This window comes from Magnolia sinica, chromosome 5 (assembly GCF_029962835.1).
Source record: "Magnolia sinica isolate HGM2019 chromosome 5, MsV1, whole genome shotgun sequence".
Taxonomy (NCBI): domain Eukaryota; kingdom Viridiplantae; phylum Streptophyta; class Magnoliopsida; order Magnoliales; family Magnoliaceae; genus Magnolia; species Magnolia sinica.
Window position 1 is genome coordinate 4,200,817 of NC_080577.1, and position 22,268 is coordinate 4,223,084.

General features: G+C 39.4%; 1 protein-coding gene across 1 annotated transcript; it reads right to left on the reverse strand.

Moving 5' to 3' along the window:
* Nucleotides 1–21,047: 21,047 nt before the first annotated feature.
* Nucleotides 21,048–22,059, reverse strand: LOC131245179 (uncharacterized). Its single transcript, XM_058244454.1, has one exon. It carries the CDS (start codon nt 22,038–22,040, stop codon nt 21,207–21,209), a length of 834 nt encoding a protein of 277 aa, XP_058100437.1. The 5' UTR covers nt 22,041–22,059; the 3' UTR covers nt 21,048–21,206.
* Nucleotides 22,060–22,268: the final 209 nt, after the last annotated feature.

The window sequence follows — 22,268 nt, forward strand, 5'->3', positions numbered from 1 at the left end:
AATCTCCATTATTTACTCTTGTTTGGCTTACATGAGTTTTAGATACACCTCATTTTCCGTTTGATATCTTAAAATGAGATGGCAAAATAAATGAACAATGTGGATATCTCACAAATATCATGGAGGGTCCCACCTACCTTTTGAGCATGGGAACCTCAGGCAATCCACATCCCCAGTGAACAGTTATCCATACCATCTAAGTTGTGAATTATATTGTTGATGAATGATATTTCTAAAATCACACTGAGTGAACAACCCTAACTACGAAATTGATGGCTATTAATGGATGATTAAGATAAAATAGTGAGCGCCCAAATTAGAGGGGAAAAACAGATAATTGGATCAGTTGATTTTCTTTTTTTCTATTTTAATCCACCCACATTTCATGAGCACTTGTTCTTATGGTCTTAATGTTGAAACAAAGTCAGGCTACCACTTGAGCCATGGACCTAGACTAGGGTCAGTTATTTATGACGGTTGTTCAATGTACCATGTTTACTGTTACGGTTTAAGGTTTAGGGGCCTTCACCATTTTTTAAGTTATTCAAAATAAAATAGCATAGCCTGAATTTCAAAAAAGGTTTGATAGAATACATCACAATGTATCTAAATAGGAGGGAACCCGATTGGCTGGTGTACCTCGCACCAGCATTATAGCTACATCGATGTCACCAAGTTCTATGGGTCTGATCATAAGTATGTGTTATATCCAAACCATCCATCCATTTGGCGAGCTCGTCTTAAGGCTTGAGACGAAAAATCAGACAGATTTAACTATCAAGTGGACCACACTGAAAAAAGTAGTGTGGGATTGAACGTTTACCATTGAAACCTTTTTTGGGGTCAAGGAAGTTTTGGATCAATATGAAATTTGTTTTTCCTCTTCATTCAGGTCTTTATGACCTTATGGACAGATTGGATGGAAAATTGTTTGACGGTGAAAATCATTATCTCCCCAGCTATTTGTAGTGTCGTCCAGATGATCATCTAAGGATATGTTTCATATTTTCGATAATTCTCGAAAATGATCTCTAAAAATATATGAAATAGGTAGATATAAGAAATACATGACTGTGGTGCCCATATAACTTTAATCTCATCCAAACCGTTCGTACAACTCGGAGCTCGAGGAGTGTAAGTGCATGTCTTCGCACGACACGTACCTACAGCAGCTATATAGCTGGTGTGTGGTACACCAGCCAATCCGCTTCCCTGGACAGGGCATTTCAGAAGTTGAATAGGGTTTATATTCAATGATCAAACAGTTAATGTGATGGACCTCAACAATGATGGGGATGCTGTAAAAAAGCTACTGAAGTGGGTTTTTATGTTTTTCTCTTTTTGATCTATCTCCATCCAATGTGAGGTCCATCCAATAAACGGTTCGGATCTTACAAAGATGACACAAGATCCAAAGTTAATGCTCTAAGCATTATGTAGCAGTACGTCACTTCAATTCCAAAAAATAATATAAAAAAAAAATCCCCTTTTCACTGGCTTTTGCTGGGAGCGGGCCCCACCACGGTTAAGGAGAAATTATGACCGTGTGGGGACACATTCACCTCTACCGTAATTTCGTGAACTTATCTCTACCATTTTGAAATTTCACCGCTCTTTCTCCGACCAAAACCTCCCCCAATTGTCCACACGCAGAGCGTAAACGCCCAACCACCGTGTGGTCCATGATGTCGTATATTTAAATCCAATCCGTCCATCAGATAAGAAACTTTATTTAAACTATATACAAAAAATTTCAATACAACTTTAAATAGCCACAACAATATGAACAATGTAAAATTGCTATGGAAACCTCCAAGTTCACGTGCTTGACCGCCGTGAGTTTTGGATCAGGCTTCTTTTTGTATATTTGGTGATTTACACTTGTTTGGTGGGTTCGATTGAATATAAACGCCATATTAGTCCCACCCACAAACCTACGGTTGGTATCCCATCTCCATTTCTTCCTCCAGTGTTTCCTATCAGAGATATCAATCTAGCTGGTATTTTTTCTAGTACCTCATAACTGAGGATAGAACCTTATGAACGGAGTGGATTTTATGTATAAAACATGGTGGGTCGCAAAGATCTTAGTTGTTTTACGCGCTTGCGTGAAACAGGTATTCTACAGGATTCTGATCTCCTCTTTTCAGGGAAACAAGCACTCAAATGAGTCAGGGGACAGCCTTGCGTATCTCAGTCGCTTTCGGGTGGACCCATGCCACTGATATGGTACAGCTAGGTAGAACCGGAAATGGTAAAAATCTTTCCCAACGATGCAGCTAGTAGCACTAGAACATATAGATCGGGACCATCCATCTTGTTGGAACTGTCATGGATTTTCTAATTCCCACAATCCAGACCTATCGGATTATCTTACAATCTATTATCTTCACTTTCACGCAATGAAGATTGATAAACATATATTTTCTACCGTTACTTTTGGAGGCTATTGGTCGTTTGGGTAAGATTTTCTACTCTCTTTATTATTAAAAAAACTGATGACAATGACAAGAACAATCAATGGAGATGGTCTGAATGGCGGGAACGGATTGGCTACTACCCACCAGGACCTAGCTAGAGACGGACGGGGCTACGTCGGGCCCACCCTGATATGTGTTTTGTCCAAGCCGTCCATTATTTGTGAAAGACCAATTTAGAGGATGATCTAAAAAATTAGGTAGATCCAAGGCTTGAGAGTACCACACCACATGAAGCAGTGGTGACAATGATCCCCACCGTTGAAATCTTCATTTTCCATCCAACCTGTATGAAAGGAAAATATAAATATCCAAAACTTCCGTTGGCCTCAAGAGGTTTTGGGCATTAGACATTCAATTCCAATTGTTTCCTCACGACGAGTGTTAAACTCCGCGCGCGCGTGTACTCACGTGTCAACTCTCCCCACTACTTGCGGGGAGCTATTTAATACTCTGGATGTCTATGATGCTTGATACACATTCACTTAGGGATTGTACTCGTGAAATATGTTAAATCAAATTAAACTGACTAAACCGTCGAAAATACTGTCTCTGAGTAATATTCCAAAATTCAGATTGGATATATCCCAATTGGATATTCAGATTGAAAAATAAGTATAATTTTTGGTTCATGATACATCTAAAAGGAGACTTCATAATATGGACGGTTTAATTTTAATTATTATATGCCACTTATGCAGTCCAACTCCAACCAATACAGTCTACAGAAGCTTGTGGGCATCTCTCATGAATCACTTTGATTAGGTGATCCTAGCCATCCAATTAGTGCTTGGGAAGCAGACGGCTGTAACAAAAAGAGTGTCTGTTATATGGTCAGGATATTCGATCCCTGTGATAATGGTCAGGTGGCCCATGAAAAGCAAGAAAGACTATCGATGGTCTGGATTAATTCTTTGCAATCTACACGCATCTATCATTCGGTGGAAGCAGGTTGCATTTTTCACATTTACAGAGCCCCGAAAAAGGGGAGCGGATTGGCTACTCCCCCTGACACCAGCCCTGGGGCTAGTGGTCGGTTTGCTGTGGACCCCACTATGATGTATGTGTTTCATCCATTCTGTTAATTCAATTTTAAAGATCATTTTATTGCTTTGTCCCAAAAATTATAGGTATATACATCTCAGGTGGACCACACCACATGAAAACAATAGAGATTGGATATCCACCATTAAAATTCTCCTAAGGCCTACTGTACTGTTTATTTGACATCCAATCTGTTGATTAGGTTATACAGGCCCAGATGAAGGGGAAAAACAACAATCAGCTTGATCCAAAACTTCTATGGCCCCCAAAATGTTTTTAATGGTCAGCACTCATTCAACACTGTTTCCTGTCATGTGACCAATTGAGATTGGGATATAACTCATTTGTGGACTAATATCGTAAAATTATCTGTAAAAATAGATGGACGGAATGGATGAAACAAATACATCAAGGAGGGCCCCACAGAGCACCGACCACCAGCCATTGGCTGGTGTCAGGGGGAGTAGCCAATCCGTTTCCCCGAAAAAGAGCCTTTCAATTCTTCTTCTTTTAACAAGAGACGTTGATTCCTCGTTTCAGTGGGCCCCATGCACGACTCCAGATCTACAGGAAAAATTGTGACAAGCATTGTTGATATGGACCCAAAAGGGTGTCTCTGAAGGCAGGGGAGCTACCGTACGTGTCGGGTCATTGCTGCAGATGTGGCAACATGGAGTAGATCTAAACCATTCATTTGATAGGTAAAAGTTCCACACTGTTTTGACAGTCGTAACCTTTTATGGGTGGCATAGACATGCAGAATAAGAGACATTAAGTCAGCAATGGCTCACATTTAAATGAGAAAAGGCCCATATATTAGATGGTCAGGATAGTCCCATCAAAGCAATTTATGCTAAGTGGCCAATCAATGACAGAGCACGAAAAATGCGTGGTTCATATCACACCACACAAATGCACCATGTGCAAACACGGTTTTTTTTTTTCTTTTTTCTTTCATTCTGACAAATTCTTTAATCCAGACCATTGGTATGTGAAATGAATTCCGACCAAAGGTCCCACCGAAGGCATGTTAGTGAGAGCGACGGCTAATAAAAGAGTCATGCATGATCTAGAGCAAAACGCCCATACACAAATTAGATTCGGCTCAGCTGTAAGGGATCCCCACAGCTGTTAATCAGATTTCAGGCCTCTGGTCCCACACTTGACAGCCGTCCGTTTACTATTTGATGGATGTTAAACTCTTTTACGTGCCATCTCGCATCAACATGTATGTACGGCAGTTAAAAACACACATTACACACGCTAAGCATGAGGCCCATCACCAATCAGGATTTTGAGGGAAGATGGATGCTGAGTCACGAGAGCTTGGGAAAAAAGCAACTGCTGATTACTCCACGTAAGCAAGAGCCCCCACTTAAGCAAGGCTGCTGAGGGATTGGATTGCCTGCAGCCCAAAGCTCTGTTGGGCCCAACATGATATGAGTGATATATCTACCTCATTTTAGGCCATTAACCCAAACATGAGGAATATACAATTCCGTAGTGGACCACAACGCTGAAACAGTGGGGGGGGAAAATGACGCCCACTGTTGAGACCTTCTAAGGGCCCACCATTATGTTTATTTTCCATCCAATCCATTCATAAGGTTCATTTGGTACCACGGATTCAAGGGGATTCGAGGGATTTTAAATCCGCACCATAAAATAATCAGGGGTTTCAAATTCAAGGGTTTTAAATTCCCTCGAACAACAGGGGGTTAGAAATCCACAGTAAAAGCCTGGATTATTAAAATATTTTCAAGAGTGGCATATGTAACATGTGTGTCACTAGACTATTAATCTATTGGCCACATGACCCACTAATGATATCCCAAAATAATTATATTATTGCATCACTATAATAATTTTAATGTGATGATCAATGCCATCCAAACATTGTTCATGTAAATCAACAGCTAAAAATTTAAAGTCCTTACTCTTGCTAGACTATCAGGAGTTTCAGCACCTGGTACAGGGTTCAAGTACCCATAGGTGGTGAAATCTCACTACTGCATGAGTGTGTGGGCGTGTTTTAAAAATAATAATAATAATAAATAAACAAAAACAGTTAAAATTCTAAAACTTATGTTGCCCTCAAAAAGTTATTAATAAGCATGAATGGAGTGTGTATAACACATACATCTAGATGGGCCTCACAGAGTTTAGTAGGAAAGCCTTACCCATGCCCAGGTAGTAGACGAGCAGGAGTTTCAACGGGAGCTTACGAGTTGGAGTGCTCATCGCCGTGAAATTCCATTATTTCGTGAGTTGCGTGAGGCAGGAGTGTGTATGAAATAATAATAATAATAAAGGAGGGAGCTTTCACTTGTCAAAGGAATGCAACAGTGCAAGCTTGACGAGAGAAACGCAAGCGCTTTAGCTGCGCTAGCTTTCCTCACGCAAAGAGAGCCACGTGGGTAGAACTTTCATGAGATCCACACCATTCATCAGGTAAAATACTCAGTTTCACCTTTGGAGCAGAAAAGTCATAACTATAAAGAACTCAGGTAAGCTACACCCTTGGAAAAACTTAGAATGAAACGCCCTAACTTAGGACTCATTGTGGTACTTATATTCCATCATCCATTTATCTGATGTGCCACGTCAGGATGAAAGAATTGTCCAAAAATCAGTATCACAAAACTCACATGTGCCATACCACCTGAATTTAAAGGTTTTTAGGTAATAGTTTTATGGTCTAATCTAAGTGTTGAGTCAGCTTGCTTTTAGTGATCAAGGGTAATTAAAGGGTGATGCAGCTGATGAACGGGGTAGATTTCATGCATTTGAAGTCGATGTGAGAGAAAGTGACACCGAAGGGTACTACGCGATCCCCGCAAGCCTTTTCCATTCTTATTGTTTTCTCTCTCTCTCTCCGCGCGCGTGACCGCACTTGTCTTATGCACAGGTCAAAGATGCTGCCGCAAGGAGGACTAAATGGAGGTACGTACGTACACGAGTTTCATGGGACCATCGCAATGTCTTTTTTCCATCCAAACCGTCCATTAGATGCATCCCCCCATTTTATATCCAGAAAAAAAAATGCGAGTAATCCAAATCTCTTCTGGGATACACAACAGGGAGACAAATGGACTTCCGTAGAAAATTCCAGCTTTTGTGTTGGGCCCATTGTGCTCTTTCTATTCCATCCAATCCATTCATCATACATCAAATATCAATATTAAATGACACCCAAAACATTAGTCCATTACATAACTTAGGTGGGCCACAGCATGGGAAACACTGTAAAACCGAATGTTTGATCAGTGGCAATCCATGGAAGAAAAATAAAATAAAAAAATACACTTATATAAGGAATCATTATTTCAAGTCTATCTTGGAAAAAAATAATTACAAATCCCTTTTTTTTTAAAAAAAATTATAGATACCCGCTTATCAAGCAGCATTAAAAATCTATAAATTCACCATGGTGTGGCCCATCTAACCTTTCGATATACTGATATTCGGGACGCAAGGTGAAATTGACTCAGCCCGCCTGATTCACAATTTAGATTCTACACAAACAACTCGGTGGGCTCCACAGAAGCTCGAACGTGTGGGAACTCACGTACGTCTGTACGTATGTGATTAAGTTTTTGAAGCATCCAGATTCCAGAGCTTCGCTAGGGGAAGCGGATTGCGTACTGAGTAAACTCTGTCAGGTTTACCATGATTTATGTATTTTATCCGCTCTGTCCATCCATTTTATTGGATAATTGTAGGGCTTTAATCCAAAACTAAAGCATATCCAACGCTCAAATGAACCACACCATAGGAAAAAGTGTGAATTGAAATCTACCGTTGAAAATTTTTTGAGGGCCATAGGAGCTTTGGATCCAGCTTATTTTAATGTTTTCCCTTCATCCATGTCCGTATGATCTTATGAACAGGTTGGATGGCAAATAAACATCACTGTGAAGCCTAGAAAGGTTTCAACGGTGGAAATCATTATTCCCACTCTTTCCTGTGGTATGATCCGTTTTATCTTTGGATAACCCCTTAAATTATATGGAAAAACGGATGGACGGTGTGGATAGACTACATACATTCATGGTGGGCCCAACTGAGTTAACTCAGTACGATAACAGCGTACTGAGTTACTCAGTACGCAATCCGATTTCTTCGCTGGGTCACAGTAACTCATCAAATGAGTATATCCCAATTGGATATTCAGATTGAAAAATAAGTATAAATTTTGGTTCATGATAAATCTAAAAGGAGACTTCATAGTACGGACCGTTTAATTTTAATTATTATATGCCTCTTATGCAGTCCAGCTCCAACCGATACAATCTACAGTAGCTTGTGGGCATCTCTCATGAATCACTTTGATTAGGTGATCCTATGTGACAATCCTAAATTTTGGTACATTATAAAAAAAGCTAAATTAAATATTTAAAGATTTTATTTATAAATAAAAAATTAGAATAAGTTAATAATTGAGTTGGTAGACATATTCTTAGTTGAGAGAGAGGTTTAGGGATCAATTCTTAAAGTAGTAATAATAATTTTTTTATCAAATGTCTTTAAAAAAAAATTCAAATTCAGGATAAGGAAGGATGTGCTCATCTTGAGAATTTTCTTTAAAAAGAAATACGGTTTCTGAATATATAAAAAAATAAAAAAATAAAAATAAAAAAGAGAGATAGGAAGCTCTAAAGTAAAAGGAAGAGAAAATTCTAAGAAGGCTCGATCAGGTAAGTTTTAATCGTTAAATCTTTTTAATTTTATATTATGTTGTTAATTTCTTCTTGATCTATATAATGAATGGTGTGGATCATCTACACCATCATCGTATAGATGTGTAGAGTCAATTTTAATAAAGTAATGTTTTTATGATTTCAGATCTAGTTAGTAATATTTATGAATAAATTGAATGGATGGAATCTGATTGTGTTAAGATAGATCGGTACAGATCATATAATCCCTAAGGCTAAAATATACAAGGGCCCTAATTTTTAGATAGATTTGATCATCAGATGGGCTACCCTAGTCAAATCTATAAATGTTTAATAAGGAATTTTAGATTTTTGCGCAAATGTTGGTATCATCTAGCGTATAAAGTTGAGATGGGCCATTGGTGTATATGGTTAGATCCACATCATTCATCCAATGTGTAGAGGCAAAACATAACCAAACCTCAAGAATCTGAATGATCTGATCATTCGATGGGCCACTCGATCAAATAATTTGTAATCAATTTTATAATCTTAAAAAGGAAATAAAAGCTAGAAATATAAAATAAAATTTTTAATTATTTGATTATTTTAGATCTGGCCACCTATGATGTTAATCAAAGGTAAGCCCCACCATGTAAAATAACTAGATGAATAATAATGTTGTTGATATAATTAATAGGATATCTGAATTCAAACCAACTCATTTACCTTGTGGATTCTACACTACCAGATTCAGGTGAGTAATCCAATTTGTCTCATAATTCATTAAAATTAAAATAAATTGTTTGTGATTGTTTGATTGATTGATATACTGATTTGAGAATTTTTTTATGAAAATTGTATGCTAAATTCATATGTGAATATTTTGATCAAAACAACTATGCCAAATATGAAAAATATGCATTTACATATCATCCATCATTCATTGTATTACATAATGCATAGTCGATCGTAGGGCCCCTCCTTAGAAAAAATGTCGATCCTAGTAGAGTATTACCAAATGCAGGCTTGCCCGAGCTTACCGAAAGGTGGAAGCCTACCCAACGGGTGGATGCGCGTTGACGACCTCCAACCCAAGCAGATGGACGATCACCTCATCTGATGCATTCATAAACCATTTGCATCCATATCATTGTGCATACATTTTTATGTTATTTTAATTGCTATGATTATGAACCATGCTGGGTTATTTCACTAAACCTGGCCAGCTTACCTTTTTATTGATGAAAAAACCGTACAGAGAAGCCATTAGTAGATGATGTGGAACAAAAATCAGAAGGATCTACCGTACCTGAACACGACCCATGTGAAACGTGACCATACTTATCTGAAGATGAAGTGGTGACATTAGACAATTTCTGATTATGTGATTTATTTATTAGCATAGTTTGATTAACATATAATGCATATTGGTATTGGTTTTGAGATTTTAATGAATTATTTAAATTTATTTCTTTGAAACAATGTTAGTATGGAATAAACATAATTATAGTACGATGATATAATAAATGAATGATTTTTAAGGTTTATTTTATTTTAAGGGTTGTAAAGATTTATATATGCCTGTTTGATTGGTGGTAAGTATTATATATATGTAATTGAAATTATGGTGGAACTTACACTGAATATGATTATCATCTCTGATTAAACTGATCAAGGAATTAAATTAGTACACTTTGTATATGAGTTACGAACTGAAACTCGGGTCTGAGGGTGCATAATCTGTACCCGAATTTTGGGGCGTGACATCCTAGCCATCCAATTAGTGCTTAGGAATCAGACGGCTGTAACAAAAAGAGCGTCTGATATATAGTCAAGATATTCGATCATTGTGATTTTGGTCAGGTGGCCCATGAAAAGCAAGAAAGACTATGGATGGTCTGGATTAATTCTTTGCAATCTACACACATCTATCATTTGGTGCAAGCATGTTGCATTTTTCACATTTACAGAGCCCCGAAACAGAGCCTTTCAATTATTCTTTTAACAAGAGACGTTGATTCCTGCGTTTCAGTGGGCCCCATGCACGACTCCAGATCTACAGGAAAAACTGTAACAAGCATTGTTGATCGGGACCCAAAAGGGTGTCGCTAGAGGCATGAGAGCTACCGTATGTGTCAGGTAAATGCTGCACATGTGGTAACATGGGGTAGATCTAAATCGTTCATTTGATAGGTAAAAGTCCCACACTGTTTTGACAGTCGTAACCCTTTATGGGCGGCATAGACATGCAGAATAAAAGATATTAGGTCAGCAATGACTCACATTTAAATGAGAAAAGCCCATCTATTAGATGGTCAGGATAGTCCCATCAATGGCAGAGCACGCAAAATGCGTGGTTCAGATCACACCATGCAAATGCACCATTTGTATACACAGTTTTTTTTTTTTTTTTTTTAAATTTAATTTTTCATTTGACAAATTCTGACTAGATCATTGGAATGTGAAATGAATTCCGACCAATGGTCCCACCGAAGGTACGATCCCGTGCAAAACGCCTATACACATTAGATTCAGCTCAGCTGTAATGGGTCCCCACAACTGTTAATCAGATTTCAGGCCTCTGGTCCCACACTTGACAGCCATCCATTTGCTATTTGATGGATGTGAAACTCTTTTACGTGCCATCTCGCATCAACATGTATGTACGACAGTTAAAAACACACACTACAGACGCTAAGCAAGCCCCATCACCAATCAGGAATTTAAGGGAAGATGGATGCTAAGTCACGAGAGCTTGGGAAAAAAGCAACTGCTGATTACTCCACGTAAGCAAGAGCCCCCACTTAAGCAAGGCTGCTGAGGGACTGGATTGCCTGCAGCCCAAAGCTCTGTTGGGCCCAACATCATATGAGTGATATATCTACCTCATTTTAGGCCATTAACCCAAACATGAGGAATATACAATTCTGTAGTGGACCACAACGCTGAAACAGTGGGGGAAAATGACGCTCACTGTTGAGACCTTCTAAGGGCCCACCATTATGTTTATTTTCCATCCAACCCATTCATAAGGGTCGTTTGGTACCATGGATTGGAGGGGATTTGAGAGAACTTGGATTAAATTTAAAATATTTTCAAGAGTGGCATGTGTAACATGTGTGTCACAGACTATTAATTTATTGGACACATGACCCACTAATGATATCCCAAAATAATTATATTATCAATTGCATCACAATAATTACTTTAATGCGATCCCATCCAAACATTGTTCATGTAAATCAATAGTTGAAAATTTGAAGTCCTTATTCTTGCTTTGATGGTAGATTCTGGGAAGTTTCAACACTTGGTCAAGGGTTTGAGTGCCCTGTATGGTGGAATCCCACTAAGGTGTGAGTGTGTGGGGGTGTGTGCGTATGTGTTAAAATAAATAAACAAATAAATAAAAATAATTAAAAGTCTAAAACTTATGTTGCCTTCAAAAAGTTTTTAACGAGCACTATTCATTTTCCACTGTTTTAACTTGAGATTTCAATCTACTTTATATTAGGGATCATGCTCTAAAATAACATGATAAAAACGATGATGAACGGAATGTTGTGTTTTTAGATAAAAATAAATTTCAAAAATAAAAGTTATTTTTTTAAAGTAAATAAATATAATAATTATTTAGACTTTCCATAAATAATGTGTATAGCCAGTCGGTAAGAGAAGTGGTTTTTGCTTATGCAACCAAAGTTCAAATCTCCTCGAGGACGGTGCTTTGCACCGTCCGTGCACGCGTGGCGTGGGCTGTAGGGCTGTTTGAGCACTTTATTAGGCGTACTTAGCACTTCGCATCTTCACAAGGAGCAAAAAGATAGTCTTTTTAGCACATGGTTCAAACTTTTTTGGCCATGGTACAACTGGAATTGAACGAGGGTTTATCCTGATGATTTTATGACCTTTGTTGATTAAGAGTAATTGTGACATGATTGTACATGTGACACCTATGTCATGTGTCGCTTATGTGGATTCAGTTTTTCCTGTTGGATAACTACTCCTATCTGAATGGGTACAGAAATAACTGTCATATGACATAGAGTCATGTCTTTTCATAGAAAGGCAATTATTTGCTGTGAATGTGTATGAATTTCTTGAAGAGACTCTTTAACACCTCTTCAGGAAGAAATCCATAACCTTTCAGTTGATATAAATCCTGGATACTATAATCCAGAAATATAGACTCTTAATTCTTAACATTATATCATCTTCTGTGCAATTACTCTCGATCTAATCTTTTACTGAGTTTTTTCTGAACGTCTTAAGGCATATCGGTGTCAAAACTAGAGATTTGTTTAACACTTAAATGTGTAAAATTTCGTGTTGAAAATTGAATTGAAAGTTCATTGTATCCTGAAGACAATTTACAAATTTCCTTTGTTTGCACTTGCTGGAATTTTTAAGAAAAAGGGCAGCAAATTTGTCTTGAGAAATCGACTATTCATGTTTTTGTCATCAAAAAAGTTTAAACCATGTACCAAAAAGACTATCTTTTTGCTCCTTGCAACGATGCGAACGTGCAAAGTGCTAAGTGCGCCTAATAAAGCGCCAAAAAGCGCCCAAACAGCCCTAATATACAACGGAGGATAGAAGAAAACAAGCAGATCTATCGGGTTCAAGGCTCGACTTAAATAGTCGATTTCTCAAGACAAATTTGCTGCCCTTTTTCTTAGAAATTCCAGCAAGTGCAAACGAAGGAAATCTACAAATTGTCTTCAGGATAGAATGAACTCTCAATTCAATTTCATCCTTTGTGAGTCATTTAAGGTCCTTCGTTCTACTATATTTACCTCTTATGAAATGTAGAAACTAAACACTAGACTTTTAGGAATGAGACTCAAATTTTCTTTTTCTAGTATATATTTCAGTCACATACTTGACTTCTTTGTCCCTTTGAACCTAGCCTACATTACTCCATGTATTGGATTTCTAACATGATGTTTATGCAACACATACATCTCGATGGTCCCCGCAGAGTTTAGTAGAAAAGCCTTACACATGGCCAGGAGTACTCATTGCCGTGACATTCCACTATTACGTGGTGATGATGATAATAATAATAATAATAATAACAATAAAGGAGGGAGCTTTCACTTGTCAAGGCAATGCACCAGTGCAAGCTTGACAAGAGATATGCAAGCGCTTTAGCTGCGCTAGCTTTCCTCACGCAAAGAGAGCCACATGGGCAGAACTTTCATGAGATCCACACTATTCATCAGGTAAAATGACTCGGTTTCACCTTTGAAGCAGAAAAGTCATAACTATATAGAACTCAGGTACGCTACACCCTTGGAAAAACTTAGGATGAAACGCCCTAACTTAGGACTCATTGGGGTATTTATATTCCATCCAACCCATTTATCTGATGTGCCACGTCAGGATGAAAGAATTGTCCAAAAATCAGTATCACAAAACTCACGTGCGCCAATAACACCTGAATTTAGGTAATAGTTTTATGGCCTAATCTAAGTGTTGAGTCAGCTTGGTTTTAGTGATTAAGGGTAATTAAAGGGTGATGCAGCTGATGAACGGGGTAGATTTCATGCATTTGAAGTCCTTTTCCCGATGTGAGAGAAAGTGACACCGAAGGGTACTACGCGATCTACGCGAGCCTTTTCCTTCTTTTTTTTTGTTCCTCTCTCCACGCGCGTGACCGCACTTGTCTTATGCACAGGTCAAAGATGCTGCCGCAAGGAAGACTAAATGGAGTTACGTACGTACACGAGTTTCATGGGACCATCGCAATGTCTATTTTCCATCCAAACCGTCCATTAGATGCGTCCCCCCATTTTATATCTAGAAAAAAAATGCGAGTAATCCAAATCTCTTCTAGGACACACAACAGGGAGCAAAAGGGAATTCCGTAGAAAATTCCAGCTTTTATGTTGGGCCCATTGTGCTCTTTCTATTCCATCCAATCCATTCATCATACATCAAATATCAATATTAAATGACATGAAAAACCTTATGCCATTACATAACTCAGGTGGGCCACACAATGGGAAACACTGTAAAACCGAATGTTTGATCAGTGGGAATCCATGGAAAAAAAAAAACTCCCACTTATATAAGGAATCATTATTTCAAGTCTATCTTGGAAAACAATAATTACAAATCCCTTTTAAAAAAAAATAAAAATTAGATACCCGCTTATCAAACAACTCGGTGGGCTCCACAGAAGCTCGAACGTGTGGGAACTCACGTACGTCTGTATGTATGTGATTAAGTTTTTAAAGCATCCAGATTCCAGAGCTTCGCTAGGGGAAGCGGATTGCGTACTGAGTAAACTCTGTCAGGTTCACCATGATTTATGTATTTTATCCACTCCGTCCATCCATTTTATTGGATAATTTAGGGCTTTGGTTCAAAAATAAAGCATATCCAACGCTCAAATGCAGCACACCACAGGAAAAACTGTGAATTGAACATCTACCGTTGAAAATTTTTTGAGGGCCACAGAAGTTTTGGATCCAGCTTATTTTAATGTTTTCCCTTCATCCATGTCTGTATGATCTTATGAACAGTTTGGATGACAAATAAACATCACTGTGGGGCCTAGAAAGGTTTCAACGGTGGAAATCATTATTCCCACTGTTTCCTGTGGAATGATCCGCTTTATCTTTGGATATGCTTCAATTTTGGGCTCAACCCCTTAAATTATATGGAAAAACGGATGGACGGCGTGGATAGACTACATACATTCATGGTGGGCCCAACTGAGTTTACTCAGTACGACAACAGCATACTGAGTAACTCAGTACGAAATCCGATTTCTTCGCTGGGTCACGCGCCTCAACTATCACACACTTCTACACGCCGCCACGTGTGCCAATGTGGCACGTTTATTAAATGGACCCTACCGCATAGATGATCCGGATCAAAGTTAAAGCCACACCACTGATCCAGCGGATAGGAATTGTACACTCACTGTGGCTCTTGGATGTTATTCGCCAGCCGTTGTTTTTGTACGGCCGTCGCCAACCCGATGAGTATAGAAGCCTACACTTTAACCTTGGTCATCTGCTCAATGGGACCCAGATGGACGGCTGTGATCTACCAGATGCCCCCCGTGGCCGCGTGTGGAGGTGCCTGCAGAGAGCTACGTATGTGACCGCAAAAGCAGTTCCACTCACAAAAGACGCTTCCAACGAGAATTAAAAACACTGTTTCCGGTCTCTTTTTAACTTTTAAGCCTGCTCTATTCAATCCCCATGTCTTTGCATTTGATACTCGGGTTACTTGTAACACCTGATACGCAGGCCCCTAAAAATGGTACACGTGGCATATACTAACTAGAATTAAACAGATTAAATTGTTGAACCAACGATCCTAACTTCTGATTGGTGGACAGTAGTTTGTTGGAATAAGACCGGAGTGAATCTGTCACATACATTTCTTTGGGCCCCACACGGCCCAAGGCACAGCAATATCTCTATGCCCGGGGTCAAGGCAATCCGCTTGCTGAACGGTAGTGAATCCCTAGCATTAGGGCCTACATGATTTATATGACTTACATCCACACCGTCCATCCATTTTAAAAGCTCATTTTATGTCATTGACTAAAAAATGAAGCAGATCCAAATTTTAGGTGGACAGAAACGGTAGTGATTGAATCCACCGTTAAAAACTTCATGGGGGCCACAGGAATGCTTATTTACCATCCAAAATTTTGAAAAGGTCACAAAGACCTGGATGAAGAGACCATACAAATATAAAATTTATCCAAAACATTTGTGGCCCATTAGAAGTTTTTAATGGTCGATTGGCAATGTTTTCTCTCTTATGGTTCACCTGAGAGTTGGGTCTGCTTCAATTTTGGTATCATGACATAAAATGAGTTTTTAAAACGGATGGATGGCGTGGATATAAGAAAAATACATCAAAGTGGACCCCACAGTCAGGGATCCTACCCACCAAGATGGATCCGGGCATCCAACGACCCGTCTGCGTTATTACTGAATGGTGGTCCATCCCATCCACAGTACTGAAATGTGGTCCATCCACAGACCAATGATTTGTCTCAGTTAACCATGATCTGTTCCTCTTTCCCAAGTGAAAAAAAAGGAGTACACTGCGAGTTTAAAAAAAAACGAGTACACTTCAGAGCAGTGCTCTGAGAGCACTGCTAAGTTATAGTACCCCTAGTTGCATTGAAACGCCTGGACATTCCAATTCATTGATCTCACTGCTCATCAGGTCCAACATACATTTTATTGGCTACCATGCAAACATCACATTGATCTAACAGAAGTTAACCATTTGATCAGTGTCCTTAAACATGGATGGTTAAGATTATTTACATGAATGGATGGTCTAATCAACAATTTGATCCCTTCATTTCTTAGAGACCACCATGGGCTACAAAATTTTTATTCAGCAATATTAATCATCTCACCCATGGTCTCTAGAAAGCGTTTTCGTTGGAAATAATGCCAAATTAAGGATGGAGTGGGATTAGGTAGTAAGGAATTGCATTTGGTCCGTTCCAATTTCATCCACAGGTTGGAAACAATGGGAAGGATTGGATTAATCCAAATTTCATATTATCACCATTAGTAGATACTCATGAATTATGGTGGATTTCAAAATCCATTACATTTGTGGGGCCCACATCAATGCATGTGTATTATTCGCACTGTCCATCTATATACACCCTTTACATTGATATACGAGATGCATATGTATACATGTGACTAACACTGGCAGTGAATTTGATCCGTTGATTACAATTCCATGGTTCACTAAGTGCATGTTTCGTTTAATAGTGTTTTTCTCATGGGAAAATTTAGATCCCAACCATGTGATTAAATGGTCAAAATACCTTGATATTTTCATATATATATATATATATATATATATATATATATATATATATATATATATATATATATATATATATATATATATATATGGGAAAAGGTACTATGCGCTCAACCTCACAAGTTCGTCCCATGAGGTCGAGCTATGTGGACCCCACCGTGATGCGTTTCGAACATCTACCCCATCAGTCAGATGCACCATTCCATTGTGGGCCTAGGTCTCAAAAATCAAGTCAATCCCTGACTTGTGTGGACCACACCACATACAGAAGTGGAGAGGGGCCATGCACCATTAAAACATTCATAATCAGTTTTTTAGGCCCATTGAGATGTGGTTCGCAAATCCAGCCCATCCATTATGTGTGTCCCACTTTCATGAGAGTTCAGACCAAGTTTCAGCAGCATTAAAAACTTATGTGAGCCCCACCAAGTGCTTTTATATGTTTTAACGATGTCTTCACAAGATTTTAGATGGTATGGCCCACCTGAGTTCCGTATACGGCTGATTTTGGGGATATCCCATAATTTAGACGGGACCCATCAAATGCACAGTGTTGATGGTCGACACGCATCACGGTGGGGCCCACACAGCTCAACCTCAAAAGAGCTTATCGTGAGGTCATCTATATATATATATATATATATATATATATATATATATATATATAATATATATATATATATATATATATATATATATATATAAATCATTGTGCAATAACCATATTAATTTCATCTAATGCAATTACATTCCATTTAAGCAAGTGAACCAAATAAGCCTTATTCTGACATTAACAACAGTCCAGACTCGCAGTACAAATGAGCAAGGAAGAGTATACATGCTACGAGGAGCATTATAATTTAGAGTGCTTTGAGAGCACTAGAGAATATATCTTCTCTTATGATTTATAATGTGACCATTTGCCTCTATTTTTAGAATGATTGTGATGCTCTCTTTTCTTCTCTTTTTTCAAAAAAAAAATGATTACTATGATTTTAGAAATATACTTATCCACAATGTGACCTCATCACATCCATTGTATGTGAGCTCCCATGTTATGATGCCAAAATCCATCCATATCATGTGGTTTCACATGTTAGTCCTACCTTGTTAATTTTTTATTTTTTATTTGGCGTGGATGGGGGGTGGTTCCGGGGTTCTTTTATCTACTCCGTTCATTTTACAAGATAATTTTAGAGCTTAAGCCCAAAAATGAAGCATATACAAAGGTCAAGTGGACCACACCATAAGGAACAATGTGAATTGAACTTCTATTGTTGAAAAATTCTTAAGAGCCACAAAAAGTGTTGGATCAAGCTATTATTTGGGTTTTCCCTTCGTCTATGATTGTAAGATCTTATGAACAAGTTGGATGACAAATAAACATCATTATGAATCCTAACAAGGTTTCAACATTGAAAATCATCATTTCCACTATTTATGTGGTGTGATCCACTTGAGCTTCGTATATGCTTCAATTTTGAGCGCAGCCCTTCAAATGAGCTGATTAAAATAAATAAATAAAGGATAAACCACATACACAATCCCATTTCAATAATAGGAAGTAGATGCTTCAATTTTGGGCGCAACCCTTCAAATGATTTTACTGTTAACTAACACTGTACACAATCCGATTTCAATAATAGGAAGTAGATGCTCACCATAGAAACGTTGGATTGTTATGTGAGGTCCACAGTGTCATGTGTATGCCATACGGCCCATTAAGCAGGTGAGCCCTACTAAGATGGAGTTTGAATCCAGGTTAAAAGTTGTTTGGTTGACTAGGTGAGTGACACTGTTAATATCATCACGAGTCAAATCGAGTTAATTGAGTTTTAAGGTAGATTCCTAGGTCATCAAGCCGGGCGCATTGGATATTACCCCAACCAGGACCTTACTAGAGAAGGGCTAGAGAAGGAAAGACAGTCCGGTCAGGGGTTTTGTGGGGCTCACATCAATGCTCATGTTTTATAGTCAAACCGAGTAAATTGAGTTTTCAGGTAGATTCCTTATGTTGCCCAGCTGGGCACATGGGATACTACCCTCACGAGGACCTTGTTAGAGAAGGACAGTCCTGTGTTTTGTAAGGGATTACATCAATGCTTATGTTTTATCACACCTTTCATCTATTTTGATAAATAATTTTAGAGCATGAGCCAAAATTGAAGGTGGGTAGAAAACTATGTAGATTATACCACAAAAGGTAAGCGGGGAATAGAGTCTTATTATTTAGAACTTTCTAAGGCTCACTATGATTTTTAACCTACCTATAAGGTCACATAAAACTGCATGAAGGGAAAATAAAAATATCAGCTTGATCTAAAACTTCCACTAACCTCAAGAAATTTTCATTAATAAGCTTTCAAGCCCTACTGCTTCTCATGGTGGAGTTAACTTGAGCCTTCGATTTGCCTCCTTTTGATCTGTCAAAATAGATGGATGCCGTCTATAAAACATATACATTATGGTGGGCCCCATAGCTCCTGACAGGAAGGTCCCTCTATAGTTAGGCCCGGGTGGGAAAGCTGCAGATTGCGTCCTGCCCGCCTGTACAAAAATGTCCCTCTGTGGGGCCCACAGTGTTTTATGGGATTTATCCATGTTGTCCATCCATTTTTCCAGATCATTTCAGGATATGAACCCAGAAATGAGCCAGATCCAAGGCTCAGTGGACCACAACATAGGAAACAGTGGTGATAATGACACCACACCCACTGTTGATACCTTCTTAGGGCCCACCGTGATAGTTAATTCACATTCAACCTGTTAATAAGGTCACGTAGACCTGAATGAAGGAAAAACACAAATATCAACTTCATCCAAAACTTCTGTGACCCTCAAAAAGTTTTCAAAGGTAGGTGTTTAATCCCCAACTGCGTGGTCCACTTTAGTCTTGGATCTGCCTCACCTTTTGGTTCATACTCTAAAAATGATCTGAAAAAATGGATGTATTGTCCCCCCAGTCCCCTGCCCGGACGGATTATTGTCCGCCTACTCCGCTGGAAATCTGGACTAGTTGAGTTGATTCGGCTGAGTTTCGAGTTGACTCACCGAATCTAGTACCGGTACCAAAACTCAGGTGGGCCACACCAAATGAATGTAAACTCAGGTGGGCCACACCACGTGAATGTACAGGTTTTAAGTGTGATTATACACCGATCCATGTGGTAGTTCCTCTTTTGTAGATATCATGCAAGCATTTTCTTCGTACAGGAAGCAGGTGTGGCCCACAACCCTAACATAAAACCTGCCCGACAATTCTACCCACACGATTCTGGCCATTGAATCAGGACAGATGGTTCAATCTTTTTAAGACGTACATTTGTAGTACCCAAAAGTCCAACTGGATGGGCTTGGGCTGTGAACCATCCACAGCTGTATCTGCCCAATGAACGGACTGGATCTTGGGGCCACAGATTGCATCTGTCCGAGTATAAAAGGTATTTAACATTGGATTCCTTTCAGAAGTCACATGTCCGATTATTTTACCAGAAAACGTGCTACAAGCGACAACAACACTGCTACATCTTCCAACTCCCTCCTGTACCAACGCTCGCTAAAATGCGCATGTGGGTTCCAGCTCTTAAACAGCGCCCCCTTTTGCCGCCACCTTTTTGACGACCTGTAATCCTACCTCCGTGACTTAAGGCAGACGTGGCCCATTGCCGAATGACAGAAAGACTGAAATACCCTCGCAGTACGGTCTTAATGGAAGCTTTTACAGCAAGCGCGGGTTTGGTCCTTTTCACACTCAAGGCGTAATCTAGAGAGGGCCCCACAACAAACGAAAATTCAGTCACATATTTGATTTTTTTTAAAATTGCAAATTAAGGAAATTAAAATCCCGAAATTTTATTTTTGGCACCAGATAACACTTCTAAAAGACTAATCTACCCCTGGAATGCAGCTTAAACTGATGCATTTGCGACCAATGCTCAGGATATTTTCGTCCTTTCACATGTATGTGCCAGTTATGCAGCAAAACACTCAAGGCGCAACTTAGAGAAACACGGGAAGTAGAAAAGTAAAAACAGAAAAACAATTTTCACATTCAAGCAATTCAATTAAAGAAAAAACGCGATTTCAAAATTTCAAAAAAAAAAAAACCCTAGAAAACTAAAATTACAACACTTAAAATATTTTTTTACAATTTTCCGATCTTACCCCTCGCCACTCATCTAATTCCAAATCCCACATTTCCTCAGCAATGAAACCCTAACACAGAACCGTCGGTGGTGGAGACGGCGACTCGGCACCGGGCGCTTGCCTCCACGTGATGCGTGAAGAAATGCAAAATCCTAACCCTACCCTCCATCCTCAATTTCGACTGGATCTCCATGCTCGGCCCGAGGCGGAGCCCATCGACGCCGCCAGCAGCCACTGCCGCAGCCGCAGGCGTCACGGCGAACGGGAACGACTCGACGGAGAATGTGGCGGACATGTACTGGGTGTGACCGCCTTGGATCTTTCCGGCGGGGATGAACATGAAGCCGACCTGGTTTCCGGCGTAGATGAGCTGGAGGGAGCTGTCGTAGTGGGTGAAGACGGAGCGGTTAGGGTTTCGAACAGAGACGTACTGGGAGAAGGTGAAGTTGACGGTGCCGTTAGTAACGGAGAAGGACGGGAGTTGGACGGCGTTAACGGCGATCCGTGGTTCTTTGGGGTTGAAGAGGGTGAAGAAGATGATGAGGATGACGATGGCAACGAAGACCAGGAAGATAGTCGCTACGATGCACGACGCAAGGTTCGTCCGCCCCGTTTGGGGCTTGTTATTATTCGTCATAATCGGATTTTCGGAATTCGGAAATTGGAAATCGGAATGGGATTCTTTTTCCTCGTCTGGGAAAGGAATGTTGAAATTAGTAGTGGGTTTTGGGATTCTTCGGTAGTTTATAGAGATGTTGAGGAGCTTTCGGCGCGAGCGTCTGATGTTGGCGCGTGGGGCCCAACGTGGCTGCAGATTAGTGTGATTCGGACCGTGTGTCTGATGGACCGTGCCGCAGGTGGGCCATGATCTGAAAAGCAGAGCTACCATCAGTGGTCTTTGAGTAGACGGTAAGGGACCGGAATTGTCTGCTACTCTTCTTTTGCTCAGCTGCATAAAACACACCAGCCTGTGGGGCCCTTTATGTTATAAAATGTAAATCCACACCGTCCATCAGGTGGGGTCACTTAGTTGAATCATACATACAAAAGATAAGCCTTTCAAAAATTTTGGATGGTCTACATCAACCGAAACATTGAAAATTTGTCACCAAAACCT

Coding starts and splice junctions, on each gene's coding strand:
- LOC131245179 (XM_058244454.1), bottom strand. CDS start 22,040: ATGGTAGCTCTGCTTTTCAGATCATGGCCCACCTGCGGCACGGTCCAT.